At 39.4% G+C, this 19,693-nt stretch overlaps 1 protein-coding gene across 4 annotated transcripts in view; it reads right to left on the bottom strand.

Annotated features, from left to right (window-relative positions):
• Positions 1–2,257: 2,257 nt before the first annotated feature.
• Positions 2,258–19,693, bottom strand: part of LOC139336788 (cell adhesion molecule 2-like) — a 129,181-nt gene continuing 111,745 nt past the window's right edge. The window contains exons 4-11 of one of the 4 annotated variants that reach the window (XM_070971022.1): positions 19,160–19,312; positions 18,297–18,434; positions 11,771–11,929; positions 11,380–11,470; positions 11,002–11,180; positions 6,194–6,220; positions 4,321–4,443; positions 2,258–4,207 (exon numbers count right to left, since the gene is read on the bottom strand). In XM_070971022.1, the coding sequence (XP_070827123.1) occupies positions 4,089–4,207; positions 4,321–4,443; positions 6,194–6,220; positions 11,002–11,180; positions 11,380–11,470; positions 11,771–11,929; positions 18,297–18,434; positions 19,160–19,312 (989 nt within the window). In that variant the 3' untranslated portion in view covers positions 2,258–4,088. The remainder of the gene's footprint in view (positions 4,208–4,320; positions 4,444–6,193; positions 6,221–11,001; positions 11,181–11,379; positions 11,471–11,770; positions 11,930–18,296; positions 18,435–19,159; positions 19,313–19,693) is intronic. The other 3 variants (XM_070971024.1, XM_070971023.1, XM_070971026.1) reach the window with 3 other exon arrangements.

Below are 19,693 nucleotides of genomic sequence, written 5' to 3' on the forward strand. Positions count from 1 at the left end.
ACTAATCTACAGCAGAACTGCGGGATGAAGAAGAAAAAACACAAACTGTGTTGATAACAGCCTGGTCCAAGTCACTGTAAAAAAAACTTTTCTACCACAGTCTTCATGTTGACAGCAAGGCAAACACTATGGAACTATACAGCACTAAAAATTCCACTGCAAGGACTATTAGCTCAAGAATACATTTTCAAGATTGCCAAATCAGAATTGTGCTGTAGACCTAATATATTTAAGTGTAATAATGTTTTTTTTTTTTTTTAAGATATCAATTCATCCCTGAAGGATTTTGTCAGAGACTTCTGTTCTGCTTTGATAAGAGCTTATTGTGAGCTGGAGGACTGATATGGACCCTGCCTACAGGGTACAGTGAGGATCAGTTTCTTCAGTTTAGTAAGACTTACAAGGCCTCCTCAGAGGTCATGCAGTGATTGTTACATTGCCCACGGTATGGTTCTCACATTTCAAGGGTAAAGAGAAAATCCATTTTCCAACTCACTATTTACGACTGCGCATGAGTGTTTCCTCCCTCGATATCCAATTACTAAATTATGATGAATTCTTAGCATTATTTTCTGCCAGGCATTATTCAAGACAGTCTATCTCAATTTACATAGCTTAACGAAGCACTGAGCTTTTAATAACACGAAGGAGTCTGATAGTGGGAGCTGATGTTTATTTGAACTGGTTGGGCTTTTGGTAGTAATGATTATGAAGTGAGCATTGGGAGCTGTCTCTGCGAGAGGAGAGGGGGAGCGAGGCGCTGTGTGAAGCAGGCAGATGGTTGGCCGGACAGTGTGTTGATAATGGCAACATTAGTCTGCTGGGAAGCAACATTATGCTCAAGGTCAATGAGAGCTGAAGAATGGAGGATCATAATGACTCGGGCCCCGTGTCCTGGAACGAGAGCTCCCTTTAAGGATGTTGAGATATTTAATATGAGCCCAGTAATCTGCACAAGGCCATTCTATCCATCCTCAAATTTCAAAAAGTTAATCTGTGTCACTGAAGCAAAGATAATGGGCTATAAAAGGTGCTTTCTTTTATTTTTCTAAATTGGTAGGGTTTGACGTATATGTAGTATCAAGATTACTTTAGGTGAGATACTATAATCAACATTTGCTTTAGTCAAATGTAAGTCTGATGAGGTGTAGTTTTATAATGCTCGTCTACAGATCATTACACTTCATGTCCACACATATACCCTTGTTTAGATAATGTGGATATAATGCACACAATGTTCTTGGAATACTTTTTGAATCTTCCCATATGTGCCTCTTATAATGGTATTTTCATGAGCACACTATTTGATTTTGCATTGGCTGCATTTTTATGCATACTAATCCTCATCTAGAGGACATATTCATCCTGCAGTAATCCTTAGTTTCAGTATTAAGAAGATGTGCATGCTAGTACCTGTACCAATCTATAAATAAGTGATCCATACTCCTCTTCCATGTTTTGCATCATTACAAAGGCAACATCCACATATATTTATTTTATATTTATTATCTACTCTACTGCTGCTTCACTCTTTATTCTACTTTTTTTTTTTTTTTAAATTTTGTCATCTATTTAGAACATTTGTTCCATTTGTCTTTTTCCCTGTTAGACGCTATTATTATTTGCTTCTTTAATGATCTCATTTCCCCACAGGGATCAATAAAGTTTCATCTTAAGTGTTATCATTTCACTTCCAATTAAAGCAATCAGCTGCATCCTAACATCCTTGACCATAATGTCACATCACAAAGCGGTTTGCCTGCAGTTTTCCTCACCCAGCCTACTTCCTCTCTCAAGTTTGTTAAAACAAGAGCAACAGCAGCCTGCTGCGTTGACATCTGCGGGTCGATTCGAGAAGCCACTTCAAGCATATCGAACGCAGTTTCAGAGGGATGGGGAGGAATTCGGGGAGACTCAAGTCTTCCTTTTGTCACCCTGTATTAATGCACAAATCATGAGCGGAGCTGAGAGCCTCGGGCAATCTTCCTGAGGAGCTTCATGTTTTTTTAATCCTTCAACACTTAGCATATATTATTAATACTAAAGACCGAGTAATACTCAACAGTTGCATGGAATAACAATTACAGTGTAACTTTGGTCAAAGCACTGACCATCAGCATATGTCTCCTTTTATGTAACTGTACATGTGCAGTCTGTGCAGACTGATATTGTGACTGTGGGTAATAGCGCTGTAGTTCATGAGCACAAAGCATCACTCTTCAGTCCATTTAAAGTACAAACCTAGTCACAACAAAATGGCAGTTTTCAAGTTGTTCATATTTTAATCTGCACTTTGTCTCTCTCTCTTTTTTTTTTTTTTTTTTTTACAGTGGCATAGTTGAAAAATGAATATCAATACTGAGAAAAAAGCAAACCTCACACATCCCCCATAAAAAGCAAATTAATTACAGCGATTAAAACTTTGTACAAAATGAGTTATTTATAGCATCATATTGAACTAACAAAATAACATGTATGAGCATTGGCAATGTGGTTCAATGTCTTTGATACAGTGACTATATACAGTGAGGGGATGTCTGATTCACCAATGCCTCAACATGTCATTAGTACTGTTTGCAGCAAACTCAAAGGCCATAACGGTGATCATTGTATTGTGTTTTATGGTAAGTTACAGAATTAAAAAATGGAAAAGTTAATGTCAGACAACTACTTTAGTAACAGCAATAATATCAATCAATATAGTATTATATAATAATGTCAATCAATCATAATAATAAATACATATATTTTGACCAGAATTTTTTTCTTTTTTCTTTTTTTTCACATTTTAAGCAATTCATTAGAATCCCTGTTTGAAAAAATCTTTGAAAGTGTGAAAACAATCTCATCAAAGTGACGGGAACTGATATGACCTGAAATTAAAAGCTACAACCAATGTTTATTTTTATTTTTTTTACTGCAATCGAATAATTACACATTATTTACATGCCATCTGGCAAAGCAACCTCTTGTTAGATAATGGGAAAAAATTAAGAGTTTTGGAATAATTTAAATACTGTATATGCTAATATACAAATTGTAATGTGTCAGGGATCCCAAGATTCAACAATATTGTTCACCAATATTCACGTTAGCAAAGTATGTTACAGCAATATCCACACATTGAGCATAGTTGTTCAATAAAATTCAACGTACCATAAATAATGAACCCCCACAAGGTTCCACTCATTCAGTTTGGATCTAACATCAAATCGGCAACCAAAATTAAAGTTCCTCATCCATGACGATATCTGCAAGTGTACTCAAATCTTCATCACATGTCTGACACCTCTTCATCTAGACTCATATTGAATCCTGAGACAAGAAACAGTTGATGTGTTTTCCCTCCATGTTAGTCCTCAGACTTTGTGCTTTAATTTTCTAACTTCTTCTCTGTTGGTACAAATCAACAGCAGGAGCCAAAACTGAAAATAAATCGATGCGGAAATATACAGACAGTGTGAAGAGGGGGCTGATTTCAACTAGAGACAATCACAAAGATTGTGCTGTTTTGTTTTGTCTGGTCTGTTTTACGATTTTTTGACTGTATGCTGTATGGCCCAGATGGGGTTAACTCCAGAAAACAACCAAAACCACTGTTTAATCCCTAAAAAGATTCTTCTGATGTCAATACTTGATAAATTGATGTATTTAACATATTCTGCTCTTAAAGCAAAACAGTCTGAAAAGCTAAGATTTAACTCCAGCTGGAGTTGAAGAGCATTTCTTGTTGCTTCTGAATTTTATAAAATCTGCAAAAAGTTGTGTAACAGGTAAAGTAAGAGAGAGTAGAGAAAAAGGTTAATGCAAGCCGTGAAAGAAATGCAGAAAAATGTACAGCAGTTAGGCACCGTAAAACTGAAATGGAAATAATCCAATTGTACATGGTTTACATTGAATACAAAAGGAGAAGGCTATATTGTCAGCGAATGCTTTGAAAACAAGCATATCCAAGCATGAGCTTTCTGGAGAAGACAAAAGAACAATAAGTGAAGCAAAACAGATCATGGAGTAACGCTGAGGCAGCTTAAAATTGCATGTCTGCTGTCAAAAGTTGTCATGAAACGAAGGAGAAGAGTAACAGAAGTCTAAATGAAGTACTCTTTCTTTTCCTCTGCATGCACATGGTTTCCCTCAGCGTTGATGATGGCTGTGTCTGCATCGGGGGCGTCCTCTGCTCCTTTGGCCTCATGCGTTAGATACGTCCCTGTAAACATACAGAAATACAGCAAGTTATCCACAAGCTGAAAGCACCAGACGTGTACATTCAATCTGACCCAGAAAATTGTTATTCAAGGGAGCTCAAGTGACCGCTTTTACCTTTATGTCTGGCCAGATATCGTCCAAGAACTATTATCAGACACAAGGTGATGAAGACCACGACTGCAACTACACCGCCGATTAAAGCGTGGTCAGGTCCGTGTTGTCCTAAAGCATTAGGATCTGAAACAAAGCAGATACAGAGATGGAGGGAAGGGTGAGATAATGTTAACACCTGCAAGATGTTTTGCAGACATTTAATAAACGGCAATGAAAATATTTGATTCCTGCAATTATCCTGAAAAAAAAAATCTTCTGTCATATTTAGAGAAGCCCGACATGCCTGCTTTGAAGGGCTTGAATAGAGTTATACAAGAAGTAATCGTAAGAAATACCACAAATCCCTGCACAATTTAAAATGGGCATTCGCAACAGCAATGTGCTGCAAGAAAGTTGAAGTCTAACTGAAGCCAGTCTTTGTGTTTTCCCCCGTGCTCGCTGCCAGATTCTGCTGCTGAGGATCAGGTTTTTTAAATAAGTGTTATTTAACATGAGGCATCCTCCGGGCAGAGTGATCTGAAGGTTTCCCATGCAGGAGCATGTCTTTGTGTCTGTCCTGTAATAAACTGTAAGTGGCTACGTCTTCACTGTGCACCTCGTGTGCTCTCATTATCTCAAACTGATGAATGGCTATGGCTTGTGCTCAGTTTTGCAAAGTGACCCTGGGAAATGACGGCGGGGATGTTCCTACAAACCTTATTATACTCCTCCGTTAACGGAATGCAGCCCTCATTTTCAGCAACCCAAAGTGTTGGCGTTAAAAATAAAAAAAAGATGAAGTTGTGAAACATGCAGTTTATTGAACACCATGCAGAATAGAACCACCACGATTCTTTTGTCAGGGACTCACAAGCAGGCGCTTCAGACTTTGACGCAATAACTGTTTTGGTACAACAGTTTGGTTGCATGTTGATGGACATAATGATCTGTACCGTGACTCCACTGTCAGCAAGGGGCATAAGCAGTTTTCGTATCACACGCGGCTGGTGCACAGAAATGAGACAAGCTGAACTGCTCTTGCTTGTCTGCAGCTGAACTTGTCATCTCAACACAACTTGCTACTTATGCTTTCACCTTATAGAATGGGTAAATGACCATTAAGTGTTTATCCCTTTTCTAATTCTTTAATTCACGTGCAAATACACTGATTATGCTTATGTCAATCCTCGAACAAACTGCAGAGGCAATAGTCAAAAAAAGATGGTTGCAAAAATTAGAACTTACTTGAAATATTAAGACGACACTTAAGAAACTACACAGCCACAAAAAGAAAACTACAGATATTTCAGAGGCACACCGACAGAGATATCAATGAGTCAGTTCCCCATTAATCCTGTTTCCATTATGTCACATAGAAACAAATAATAGCCTCAGTATTTTAAACCTTTAAAATACACACACACATATATATCATTTCAATAACATATCACACTAAATTGCTGCAACCATGTCCACATCATGAACCTAGAAAATATGGTAAATGGAAATAGTTTTCAAGAACTATGTGATCACGAGAGAGAGTTCCCCGCAAAGAATTTTGAACTTCCCCTTCCATTTCTGCTGTAACCACATGACCTGAAATCAAACATTTACACACCAGCACAAATCCGATCTCCAGCCCAGCTCCACACAGATAGAGCCGTCCATTTCATTGTGCAAAGACAAACCAACCCAGAAACATATTGTGTGATAACTTATGCAGCCTGTGACATGGCTGGAGAGAAAGCAGCTGGCGTCAGCAGAGTGAGCATCCATGCATGGTGATGGTTTGGCTCATGCTGTGTGGAGGTCGTGATGTGTCCTGACCCAGATCCAGATCCAGCATCACACACTGTAAATCTGGCTTGCAATGATCATCTAGTGGGATATTTACCTGTTGTAGGCCCTGGAAAGTCTTTGGCTGTTGCCATGGTTGCAGACAGTGACAGCAGTAAGGGAAGACGAGGGGAACAACACCGTGATAAAAAAGGTGACCACAAAGTTCAAAGGAAACATGAGAAATTAACATGGTCTGCTTCTCTGAGTTTTTACTGTAACAGCGTGCAGAAGTGACGCAAAGCGAAGCTTGCTGTCGGAGCCAAATGCATGTTTAACCGGAGTTACTGGAAACGGTCACATGATACGTCGACAGGGACAAGATGAAGAACAAAAGTGTACATACTGAGATATTGAGGGAATAATCGGCAATGTACACCCATAATTTATGAGCTCACTGAGAATTAAAAGAAACATATTTTCTCACATCTATGGTGTGCAGCCATGCAGATAGTTTTGGTATTTGCCTACGAGGAAAGATATCTGTCTAATAAACTGTCTCAGAAACAAGTTATTTTTTTTAATGTTTTGAGCATCACAAATGAAAATCCATTAACCACCATTATTTTAGAGTGGAAGCATAAATCTTAGAGACAAATATCTCAAAACCAGGACAAATAAAAACAAAACTATCTGTATGCCTACAACACTAAAAGTAAATGAGGTTTTTTTTTTCCTTTGTGTGGACTGACCCTTTAATATAGCAAGCAAGCATTCCCTTTCAGACTTTTCATACTTAAATATATTCAGGTATCAGGTGACATGTCATTCAACTCCACTATTGCATTTTTTCCCAACATTATAAAGAGAAGTTGTGTCCTTACAGTTCATAGGTTTGTTTTTACCTCTAGTAGTCATATGAGGTAATGTTTTAATGTTGTTTTTCATTGTGCATGTGCACAAGGATTCACATGCACACAGCTGATGCATTTCGCATTCCTGCCACCAGTTTCAAGCTTTTCCATCGATTGACTGTGCAACAATTCACAAGGGCAGTCAGTGAGGCTGCAAGCTAATGAACATGGATATAAACAATGCACAATTTAAAATATTAAAGAAAAAGAGCCAAATATTTTATGAGAAAGCAAATGCATTCAAAATGTTTGCTAGACCTCAAGGACACACATAATGTGTTTTGGTGAAAAGCGCACAGCATAACTTTTGTTAGTTTAGAGGAGAACTCCGCAGGGCATCTTTAAGGCCCATGGGCTGATTAGCAAAATGCAGCACATCCCAAACCTAAGCAACCTTTGTGTTTTCTCCATCACAACACAAAAGTTATTTCGACTGTTAAGGCATGTTCCACCTGCAGTGCTCTTGAGGCTCAACATGGCAAAGTCATACACACACACTACAACAGTAATTCCATTAGGAGAGGCGAAGTGAAGCAAACACATGGCGCATGTGATTTTGATGAACATTATTCAAATGTAATTGCATGTGTTTGTATTGTTTGGTTGTAATAGCAGAATCATTCAGCCTACCAACAAAAGTATAAACACTGTCATGTTTTCTATTTTCTGCTTCTGCAAAGATGTAAATTTATGCAACAGTTTACAAACAGTAACTACCTAATGTGGTAACTTACTCCTACAACATCTGCATAATGTCAGCAAGCAATAAAAAAACTCATCAGCAGCCATAATAAAAATGCTGGTCAGGTAACAGTGCTGTATCTAAAAAAAAATTAAAGCAGAAAGGAAAGGGGGGTAGAAACAGTATTGAATTCATCCATTAAAACAATACTATTTTCTAGCTCAAAGCCTGGTTGTTAGCTCATCAATCATCAACTGTGTGTTCAGTGTCATGTTTGTAAGTGCATGTAGCGTTGAGGCGGGGCCATGGACGGGTTGCAAGCGTACCTGCGAACACAGCTGTGACTGCCTACGCCTGATGTGGGAATGTCAGCATTAGCAGACTGGAAGAACAGAGGCTAGAGGTGGAGTCGGGAGCTGAGGATGGAGGCATTAAGGTGATGACGTCTGCTATATGAAAACAGAAACAACGGGAGCAAAAACAAATCCCTCTGCATGGAACAGGCTCAACATGAGAAAACGTACAGGAAAATCAAAGAAAACAAATCAATTACGGCACGAGGCTGGTGCAGTGGGTTGTTTCTGGTCTCTGAATGCAGACAAAATAATGAAATAAAATGCACAGATGATAAAATAATGACTCAAGCTCTGACCAAAATCTTTCAGCAGTATCTTTGGGAGAAAGATGGGTCATACATGAAGGACTGATATTACTTATATCTAATATTTTTCAAGCAATTGATGGCTGGTTGGTAATTAGCCACACAGATGCCATGCTCGTTGAGGTGAAAGCGCAGAATGAATGAGTGAAATGTGAGGGTATGAGCATGAGAAGCCGGCCTGCAGCCTCACAAACAGATGCAATCATTTCTCAACTGTATTTAACTACTATCTCTCTAACATCGCTGTAATTATCATATACACTGTTTCCTTGCTTTATTTAATACAGCGTATTAAGGAGCATAATTGCAGACGGTGCTAAATTGCGGCGGAGCGATGACATTCATTGCTTCTCAGCTCTCCTGTCATTAGCAAATTAGGCTTAGAGGCTGAGATGATCCGAAGAGACCCGGTAAGTATTCAGCTAGACGCGGCGTAGCGCTGAAGAATGACTGTCATCATCAGTGGAAATGAACCCGTCTCGCACATCTTTTACCTGCTCGGCTCAATTTTTCATCCTTCCCTGGTAACCAGGACCTTTGTATTTAGTGTGAGAGGGCTGCTGTCGGGTATAAGCTTTGGTATTTCCTCTGTTAACAGCTCCCTGGCACATACATGTATGACTTTAACAACCCATGTGAATTACATAAAGCTGAATGTTTCTGATTTACATTTGAAATAATAATAAAAAAAATCTCTCGAAATCTAAGCACTGAGACTTTGGCCCAGCACGTGGCTCCCAGATACGACAGGATGATACGGACTAGCCTGACATGGCTTCCTACTCTCATTCAATGCTCACAATGAAAGAAGAGACAGAGATAACAAAAGCTGAAAGGACAAACGTGTCGTCCTCCTTTTTCTTCAGTTTTTCCCAATGAAGGGCTTTCTCTGCTCAAAAGCCTCTGCCTTTAAAATCGAACAAAGAAGCTGCTGTGCATCCTCTAACTGCTTGTGAGCTTGAATAAGTCCAGCGTCTGAGCTGTGATAAGTCGCTCCCAAACAAACTACACTCTCGTGTAGGACTGTTTAATTGGCAAAAATGGAAACAAATAAATCCATGTCGAATTTTAATATTCTGTCCTTGTTTTTGTATTTTCACTTGGCTGTATTTGATAAACGTTATAAACATGTGCTGCAGAGGCCTTAATGATCCGTTTCCTGCACCATGCTGTCTTTATTCTCTCAGTCGCTCCACTGTCTCGGGATTAACTTATCTCTCCTCCAGGCGGTACTCGGAAGCTAAATTCTGCATCCTTAACACTTTCTTCCTGTTTCCTCATAGGAAGAGTCCAAAAGCTAAACCTGTGCAGCGATATGTACAGTACCGTGAGGTAAACTCGGTTATCCTGCGCATTGCCAAGGCAAGATTTGGAAGTGAATTCTTGGGGAAATGGTCTGCAAACTGGTGACCTGCAGGACTACAGATCAATTTGCTGCACTACCAGTGCTGGTCCAAAAATGGAATTAGTCTTAATTTAACCACAGAATTACAGATTTAACACTTGGGAGTTAACTTTTTATCCATATTTTCATATTTGTAGTCAGATGTTGGAAGCCACCTTTTACTGTATTTCATCCAATCCTGCATTACCACCGTCAGAAAATGCAACGTAATCATATAACAGGTTTATATCACAGGTCCATGAAGTTTTACCAGTTTTGTGCCATTCACTACAAATCATACTTCACATTACAGATGCCCTATTTTGCAAACCAAAACAGGGCAGCTGTGGTTCAAGGATGTAGAACAGGTTGGCGGTTCAATCTGCATGTGGAAGTGTTTGTGAGCAACACACTGAACCCCACTTGGTGTGACCCCGATGCACCGCTGCCATCAGTATACAAATGAACAAATTTTAAATCACTTTTTCCTACTAAGGTTGAAAAGTTCTGGCTTAGAGCTATGTCCTGTTGCTAAACTTTTCATTGTTCCAGGAACCAATTGGTTTCCATTCATTTCTCAGCAGTATATAAAAATGATTATTATTTTACTTTGCTTGAGTTATGACATGATCACACGGCTGATAAAATGCACACAGACATGACATTCACTCTGATGAATTCAACTGATTGATTATTTTGCATATTTTTGAAACTGAATGGAAACCACAGGCTGCCTTGCAGAGTAAGAACATACATACAAAAAAGTATAAAGGTATAAAAAATCTAAACTGTAAGACTTTTAAATGAGATCTTTTAAAACTAGTTTGAGCTGAATTGAACTAGCATGTGGATTTGTAATCAAAATTACAAGTTTGCTGATTTATGCCTTCATAAATATCCATACATTATACCCCCTTATCTTCACACGGTCATGGGGGGATGAGTCGAAAGTTTATCCACATTGTATTTGTCATAAAAATTGTCATTCAAAATGTTCTTTAAACATGTCTCCATCAGTCATCATGATTGACAGATAATCTAACACACTGAAATTCCAGGTGATGCTGATCTCCTACTGTCATATTTAAGGTAGCTATTATTGTTTTGTTGTTAGGCTTTTGATTTCTCTTTAGGTTAAACTGCCAGACTGACAAACGCTCTGCTGGCTTTGTTTGTTTATGAAGAAGACCAACTATCTCTGAGTTACAGTGTGCTGCAAAGCCTTGAATATAAAGCAACACAAAAACTGATCATCCACAACAAGACTAGCCATTACTGTACCCACCATATACAAACAGTATATATTCGGCACTGCTGGTCCCCAGGTGGTTGCTGGCCTCGCAGCGGTATGTGCCATTGTCTGTTTTGTTTAGTGTGGTGATGGTTAGTTCCCTGCCCTCCACAATCATGCGCTCGATGTCTGGCAGCTCTCCTCCATCTTTAGACCACAGCACCGGTTCAGGTCTGCGACAGAAAATACAGACAATATGTTCCTTTTCTATCCTTTTGCTGCTTATAACATCCTGAATATAAGGAAATAACGAAAAAACTGAAGAAGTGCCCCTGAAAAATGACATGCTGTGATGAAGAGGAATCACACAGCTGCCTATTTTCATGCTAGTAACTGTCACCAAATTGAAGCTGTAAATAAATGCCAACTTACATCGGGTTGCCTATGGAAACACACTCCAGTTTGAGGTATTGCCCTTCCTGTGGAATAATCAATGAATGTGTGATCTCCAGATGGGGGGCATCTGTGAAGAAGAAACAAAAAATTCCAACGCTGTGATAGTACTGTGTGTTCGAGGCTTTAACTCTAACACTAACAAAGTACAACAGTAGTTAGTTCTTTACCCACTGGGCAGCTCTTAGCTTTAGCCCATATCCCTGTTCTGCTTTGGTACTAATCCCTTACCTGCAAACTAATCCTACACTAATCCTGAGCAAATGCAAAGCTAAACCTGCAGACATAAATGTAATCTCAATCCTTCTATTTCTTCTCAATGCTAATCTTACACCTAATCCATTTGCACAGTGTGTATGACTACACTCACAGTGGACCTCCAGGACCTCGGTTGTCATGTAAGGGCTGGACAGAGATATGTGCTCCACGCTGCAGGTGTAGGCGACGCCATCGTCCCGTCTGTCCACCTGGAACTGGAGGCTGCTCCACACTGTGAATGATTTTCCTGTGGCATTCATCTTCGTAGTGCCTGCAAAGAGTCACAAAATGAACAGGGGTCCAGTGGATTACAATTACTGGGGAACAGTTCAGGATTTTGTGTAAGCCCCTCATGCAAAAAAAAATAAAAAAGAGGCAGAGAAAAACAGAAATCAGCTTGTGCGTTAACTAAAACGTGAGAAACATGAAATTGTATTTCAAGACATTGCTTTGCTGACACAGAGAGCTGCAGTGTTGATGTTGTTGTTGTTGTTGTTGTTGTTTTTCTCTGCATCTCCTTCGAGGGAAAGAATCCTTGGCCTTTGAAAGTCAAGTCAAAGTAGAGTGAATAGTGAAGGGAGAGCTGTACGAGCGTTGACTCGGTTGGTTGGGTGTGTTTGCTCCTCCAGGACCATCTCTCAGACATCCCAGTCAACACAAACAGGCGCACACTCTCCCGGCAGTGCGGGCTGGATTTCCATAGTTGCAGTCACACCTTTCCTTTCTTTCCTCTTCGTTTCATACCCAAACATTCACCCTTCACACAGCCTCAGATCTGGATTCATGTTTGTTTTTTCCCTGCCCTGTGATCTTTTCATTCACAAATTCCTCTTTATTTGTAATTGGAAGCATTTCTTTGTCATTTTCTGCTGCTCTCTTGTCAGTGCTTTGTGTTGTAGTATCACTTTTCGGTGGAAACAGCTGTCCGAGGCTACTGCACCTGAACAAGGCAAAAAGGACAAAGGCATCACTTTACGACAGTCTCAGAAGGACTGGAGCTGCTGCCTTCCTCACCCCTTAGATCCTCCCTGCACTCCCCCCACCAACCCCCCATCTCTTCCTCTGGACTTTCTGCCGTTCAGTGCAAACCTTAGCCAGTTAATACATACGTCTCTCTCTCTCTATCACGCACACATCAACACACACACATGCACACACAAATTGTTCAATCCCTTGGTCTATTAAATACTAACAGCCCCTTGCAATGAAACACAGATCACCCATATCATCATCATTTTGGGATGATCTGGCCCATTTGTTCCACTCCACTGATCCTCTTTGATTTTGTCATGTGCAAGGGGATTAATTCTTTATTGGACTTTCCAGTGGAACCTCTACTTCTACTACTACTGCTACTATGAAGATTGCTTCTACTACTGCTACAATTGCTGCTACCTGCATTTTTCTGTTGCTATTGAGGAGGACAGATTCAATATGAAATCTTCCTCTGTACTTACCACAACTATGGTAATACTTTTTCATGAAATGGATTGACAAAATCCTGAAATATTCTGTTGTACAGATGATAATTTTCGTGTTTTTTATAGCTTCACCTCAACAGAAGGGAAAAAAGGCGAGATAAACTAATTATTTAGTCTTTAATTTGATTTGTCTTTTGCTGTAAGCTACAATTGCATGAACTTAATTAGTAATTTAGGAATTTTTTGTACACATGACAGTTTGAAAATCTGATTATGCAAGTGATGTGAAATTGTATTTTTCATTAATTAACTTCTTAGAAATTTGTGAAAGTATTTGCTTCTCTCTAGATCTGATTCATATTAATTACTGTTGCCTTTTGTGTCAAACTTCAAATAGCGAGAGGAAGAAGACAAAGAAAATAACTGCAAGAGGAGGGAGATGAAAAGACAACCAAAATATATATATATATATAAAAAAAATCACCATTTTATATCCAACCTCACAGACCTCCAGGACACCACAACTGGGTTGATTAATGCATCATAAATAAGATTATTTTTGAGACCTGATTTCAAACATCACACATCATTTGAGCAAACAGACCTTACATTTGAGAGTCAAAGGCCTGCCCTGAAGTACAGAGGGGGGATAGTAAGTACCTCTGTGGCGTCAGACACAAATCTCTCCAGCTTTTCCTCTCATTCATCAAGTCGCCTGCAGCATCAGAGCTGCCATAGAGAAGCTGTCAGTCTGTTTCAAGGCGGCTGCGAGCATCGCCAGAGAGCACGCAGAGCAGCTTTCATAAGAATGTGAATGTGCCCAGGTGCACCTGCTTTGAACTAGAACCCCAAGAGGTAAGCAGATCTGCATTCAGGCAACTGAGGGCACTCCTATAATCAGCACCTCTGCGTCTGTTTTAACCAGGCGGAACCTCTGTGGCAGGATTCGATTTTTTCATAAATGTAGTTTAATAAGAGTAAAATTGGGTTTGGTCAGGTACGGTTTAGAAGATTTAAAATGTGCCTTCCCTTCAGATTATTATTATGTTCACTGGGCGAATTTGTCCACAGCCTTGAAGAAGTAACTGCATAACAATTTAAGACATTATTTTATGAAGGCATCACAGGCATTCTTTATTTTTATTTTTTTACTAACTTTTAAACTATTTCAAAAGGTGCTTCTTTTAATGTGTGAACCTCCTGCTCAGCACAGTTTGCGACCTCCTACCTGCTGACTGACAGGTTATTGATGAAATTTCACTTCATTCTGTAACCCAATTGCTCAATTAATTTGCTGTTTAAAGCCTTTAAAACCCATACTTGCAAAAATAAATGCCTCATTTAGCAGTTGTTAGGGTGTTTGATTTTACATTGGAGCTTGTTTATCCCTAATGAACAACCTTGCACAATTTTTGGTGTTTGGTTTAGTTGGAAGGTAAAGTTGGGACAAGCTAACAACTATACTGCCTGTAAATCTGTGGTTGGGTTCCAGTGTGTGATGGCGAACCAGTTTGAATAAATGTGGTCGTGGGGAGAACAATGCTTAAATATGTTCACACAGTCGTGGTTTTAATCCACTCACTGGCATGAATTGTCCATGATAATGTGCTGTTCAAGTTATCCATGAAGCTTTGATTACATGTTTGTGACATATTTTTAATTTCATAAAGCAATCGTAACAGTTGGTTAATTCCCCAGAGGTTTTTATATTTCAGTGCTTACTTGAACTAAACATCAAAGTAGTTACAAGACAAGAAGAAAGGCGCAAGTGGAAACTGCTACAATTTGATATGAATGAAAATGAAATTAAAGAAAAAGCTCATGAAAAAAAAAAAAACATTGTCAAAATTGTGGCAAAGACCATTTCTTCAAAACACATGAATCTAATGTTTTATCAGACTGTAATATTTTCAGCCACAGTAGAAGGTGACATTCTTCCTTCTTTGTGCAAAGCAGATGATGCTGGAGCAAAGTACAGCTGTTACGAAGTCACACAATATCTATGCCAGATGTATCTGAGAATAGCAATACAAACCTGAAGAAGTGAAGTAAAATTAGGCAATCGTCTCCGAGATAGAAGACAAACAAATAAAAAAATAGATCACAATACTGAAAGTGATTAAGTGAAGGTCCATACTGTACATGAGTAGAGCTGGTTATATTTACTTGGAAGGAAGCTGCTTTATTGATTCAAAACAAAGTTATATAATAACAAGCTGTCAGTCCTGTACGGTGACACAAAGATTCAAACATTTTTCAGATACAACGTGAAGGCCAGAGGTTGTCAGATGACATGATGCACTGATCTGCAAAATATTTACCACAGCCCCCGCTCTCCGCTATAGCAGACGCCGTGTCTGGGAAACACTGTGATCATCAGACCTCTTTAGATTAATGCGTGTACAGTAGTGCGAACATGAATCAGCTGGACCCATTTGATTCTTTGGTTGTTAGCATGTCCACTGACTGGAGAAAGTTCTAGCTATTTTTTGTTGCTGTTCATATGTGACAAGTAAGAGTGAGCATGAGAAATATACAGCTGTGCAATGAGGGGTGTAATATTATTGAAAATAAAAACGTGTATTTCATCTTTGCTCTACTTAATATCACAGAACAGGATGGGATTCGAAATGAAGGAGCACACAGATTAAACACAATAATAATAGCAATAATAACACCATCTACATTTTATTGTCTAGACACAAACGTCTTGATATCTTGCTTAAATGAATATAAAATTAGCCACCAGGTTGGAGCTGTTGTGTGTTTGAGTTTGTGTCACTGTGAAAGAAATATATAGGCCACTTTACGTATGCAAAGAGAGCGACAGTGGGCGGATTTTTTTTCCTCAATAGATTACAATTTGACGCCTAGCTGTCATTCAGCGACACAAGTAATTTGTATGGCTCTATACTCTTCAAATGATTTGACACTGGAAGGCAGTTGCATTTTGAGGTTTGTAATGCCGTGTGCTTCTAATATAAATTGTTGAAAAACAAATCATCAGAGCATGAAATAAATATGACATGTTTTTGCTATTACACCTGCTGTCATCTTGGAGCTTTGTAGACTGGTCTCCCAGTGGGGATATATTTGACTGACAGCAGATACTAGCGGCAATGATCTACCACAGAAGAACCAATGGCAAAACATGCTGCTCCCAGCACATACTCGCTAAAGAAAGCTTTAAAGCAGCACCTATAAAAGACTTGGATCCGGAGCACTGATTGACATTCCTCCCCTTTGACACTTTGACATGGAAATGAAGTTTATAAGTCGAGCCCTCCAGTCTCTGCTTTGTTCTTTATCTCTCTTTGACTTGGAGATGCATCACACTAGATCTGTTTGCCCAAGCGGCTTAATAAAACCCACCGTACGCAAGTAAAACTAATAAAAGAACATTTGTATATGAGACACCGGGTTGGGGCAGACTTGGGGCACGTGATGTTTTTTGGAGATGTGCATTTCAGACATCACACATTAATACGTCACATTTAAATGGAGGGAATTTTTCTTTGTTTTCTTTTGAGCATTTTTGCGACGCCCGCTGACCTGGAAATGGGATGATGGTATTACATTTTCATTATTATCCACGAAATATTGATGTTGAAGCCATGAGTGAAAGTGTGGCACCCCTTGAACTCTGTTAAAGTACATTTTGGCATTTTTTTTTTATGTTCATATATGTGCAGAATATTAAGTTTAGAGCTTTAAAGATTTATTTTAAAGTATATCTCATGACATAAAAGAAAAAAGAGATCATCCCGGTGCCTCTTGAGATGGACAGCAAGTCTGGTTGTGATGCTGTGTGCCAGCTCTCCACTGGCCTTTCAGGAATCTACGTGCATGTCATTTCAACAAGAAAACTTCATATCCCAGCCCCTCTCCCATCAATCATCATGCCATGTTGGGCAGACACAGACAGAACCACCAAGAAAAAGCTCTCTGGTGCAAATCTTCAATAAAGAGCAACTGTCACACTGAGTCTCCGCAGCAGGCTCCATTACATTAAAGAGCTCCACACAGTTTACCTCTGCCATCAAGCTGAGGAAAAACATTCCGCTCCTATTTTTTTATGTTTTTGTCTTTTTTGTGCTTTTTTAAAGCAGAAATGATTCGGTGATAAAAGCTGCAAAAATATAAAGCGCGGAGCTTCAGACAGTTTGGAAAGAGGTACACAAGAAAGTGAAGGCTTGTAAGGCACACAGTGTGAAACCACAGAAAACTTCTGCCGGTTTAGTGTGATCAGCACACATTACACTGCACCATCTGCTGCCTAATGCATTGTCTCTGTCACTGTTTTTCTTTTCAGCCTGGGCAAGACAGTTATGTGGCCTTTCTGAGTTTGCATTCTTCTGCGCTCTTCTATCCCCTTCACTCTTTTCACCAATCTAATCGTTGCTGACTGGATGACATAAACTCATCACACGTAGTACAGAGAATTTGAGAGATGCTCAAATTCTTTTTAGGTGAAAAACAAAAGATGAAGCGCACATCCGGTCTCAATCTGTAAGCATGATATGTTTATGCTCATGCTTCCTCTCTCAGACAGCTTTGGAGGGATAGCCTTCCTCTAAAACATGACCACTACAACGATTTGTCAGTTTAACACAGAGTCAAGCAGTCGATTAACAGGAAATTAATCTGACAATAAGTCAATTGTTTAATTAAAAGGTTTCTCAACCAAAAAAGTCAAATATTCGCTGTTTTCAGCTTTTAAATAAGTGACGATTTACATCACAGTAAATTGAAAACATGGGCCCAAGACCAAACCCTAGAGGTGACATTTTCTTGTTTTTGATGATGACATTTAGCATTGTGTGACTGATTTGTGTTTCTATTAATCAATCAGCTGAGTGCATCATTACTTTGGTGCCACTAACAGTGAAAACAAAATGCTGTGCGGTACTTGATGTACACTTAACTTTATAATCAATAAGAGGCACTCCTAAGCGTCTTCACCTTGGACAGGTAGTGAAATGTGGACAGCGACGCCACAGTCCAGCAACACTTGGACAGCTTCCAACAACAGCAGAGATGCTGGCTGTGAGCCAGGCGAATCATGGCACTGCTGAAGCCCCAGCCAGTGGAACAATGCATGAATATGAGCACAAAGGAATGCAGCAGCTGAATGACTTGACAGTAATGATCTCTCCGAGATGGTACAAGAGGTAAAAGGGGATACAGTGCCCTGAGAAATCCACACCATCCGCTTACCTTGGACCTCCTTGTCATTTCGAAACCACCGGATGTTGGCAGCTGGTTTGCTGCCCAGCGTGGTGCACGTCAGGGTGATCACGTCCCCCTCCATGGCAGGCTTGGTGAATCCTGTGATCTCCGGTCGTCCTGGCACTCCTGTGGTGCATGGAAATATAAATATAAATGACACATGTATATGGTAAGCTGAGTAATGACTCAGTGGGTGGTATAGGCTGCATTTCTCCGACAATTAAAATGATTTACTGGTAGACTAATTCACTTCATATATTCATGCTATTTTCTTCTGTCAGTGACAAGATCAAATTTAACCTTTACAGTACATTTTTTCAAAAATGTGTATATGTTTATATTTTTTACTTTATTAGAAAAAAAAAATATTCTATACAAATAAATGGGAAACTAAATACATAAAACTGAAGTTTGTGGTTTAATAAATAATAATAAAGTTAAATATAAATTAGCCCAAGTATCAAATCAAGATTACTGTGACTGCTTTCTCCTGTGAGATGGCGTAGGTGATCTTAGAGAAATGTGAGTCTAAATAAACGTATTGGAGATGTTGACAGTGTGTCGGCATTGGCTTTTAATATTCTCTTATTTCTGCATATCCTTCAACACATCTGTCTAACACTGATGTGAAAAGGTTGAGTTTTTTGTGGCTGTCCTGCCTGCAGAAATATGGTAACACTACTAATATGCTTATTCTAGTTGTCTGCATTGCAGAAATGTTACTTTCCTACAAAGCAAGCGCTTGCAGAAGAAAAACAGACTTTAATTCACACTGTGCAGGTATTCATGCTGTGAAGAATTAGTTCAAAGTAATTGGCCTGTGGAGAACGGGCCAAAACGGACATGCTCACCCAGAACAGTGAGAAAGGCCTTGGTGGTCTTGACAGGCATGGTGAAGAGCGAGCAGGTGTACTGGCCCTCGTCTGACAGGCTGACGTCACTGATTTTGATGGTGAGCTCCTGCCACGAGGCTCGCACCAGCTCAATTCTGTGGTCCCTCAGAGCTGTATTAGGAGGGACAACATGAAGACTCACAGAGTGCACAAAAAAAAACTCATACTGAATTCAGTCATGGCAATTAACTTGTAGGAGCACCATTTGTAATTCAGATGACCTTTAGCAGAACAAAGGCGGATGCAGCGTGCTTTCAGTTATTTCAAATTGTTGTCAAAGGCTGCAAACACATTCTGTACTGGGGCCAATGGTTTGAAACATTTTCTTTACATTTGCATTCTAGGCTGACAGTCTTATTCACAGTCACAGTGAGCATACAGGAGGCATCAGCGCGATGCACTGAGGCGTAGCAGCATGAAAAAGCTTATAGTCCTAGATTACAATATCTATTTAGGTAATCACTTACATTCCAGATATTGATTTACAGTCGC

This window comes from Chaetodon trifascialis, chromosome 9 (genome assembly GCF_039877785.1).
Source record: "Chaetodon trifascialis isolate fChaTrf1 chromosome 9, fChaTrf1.hap1, whole genome shotgun sequence".
Lineage (NCBI taxonomy): Eukaryota > Metazoa > Chordata > Actinopteri > Chaetodontiformes > Chaetodontidae > Chaetodon > Chaetodon trifascialis.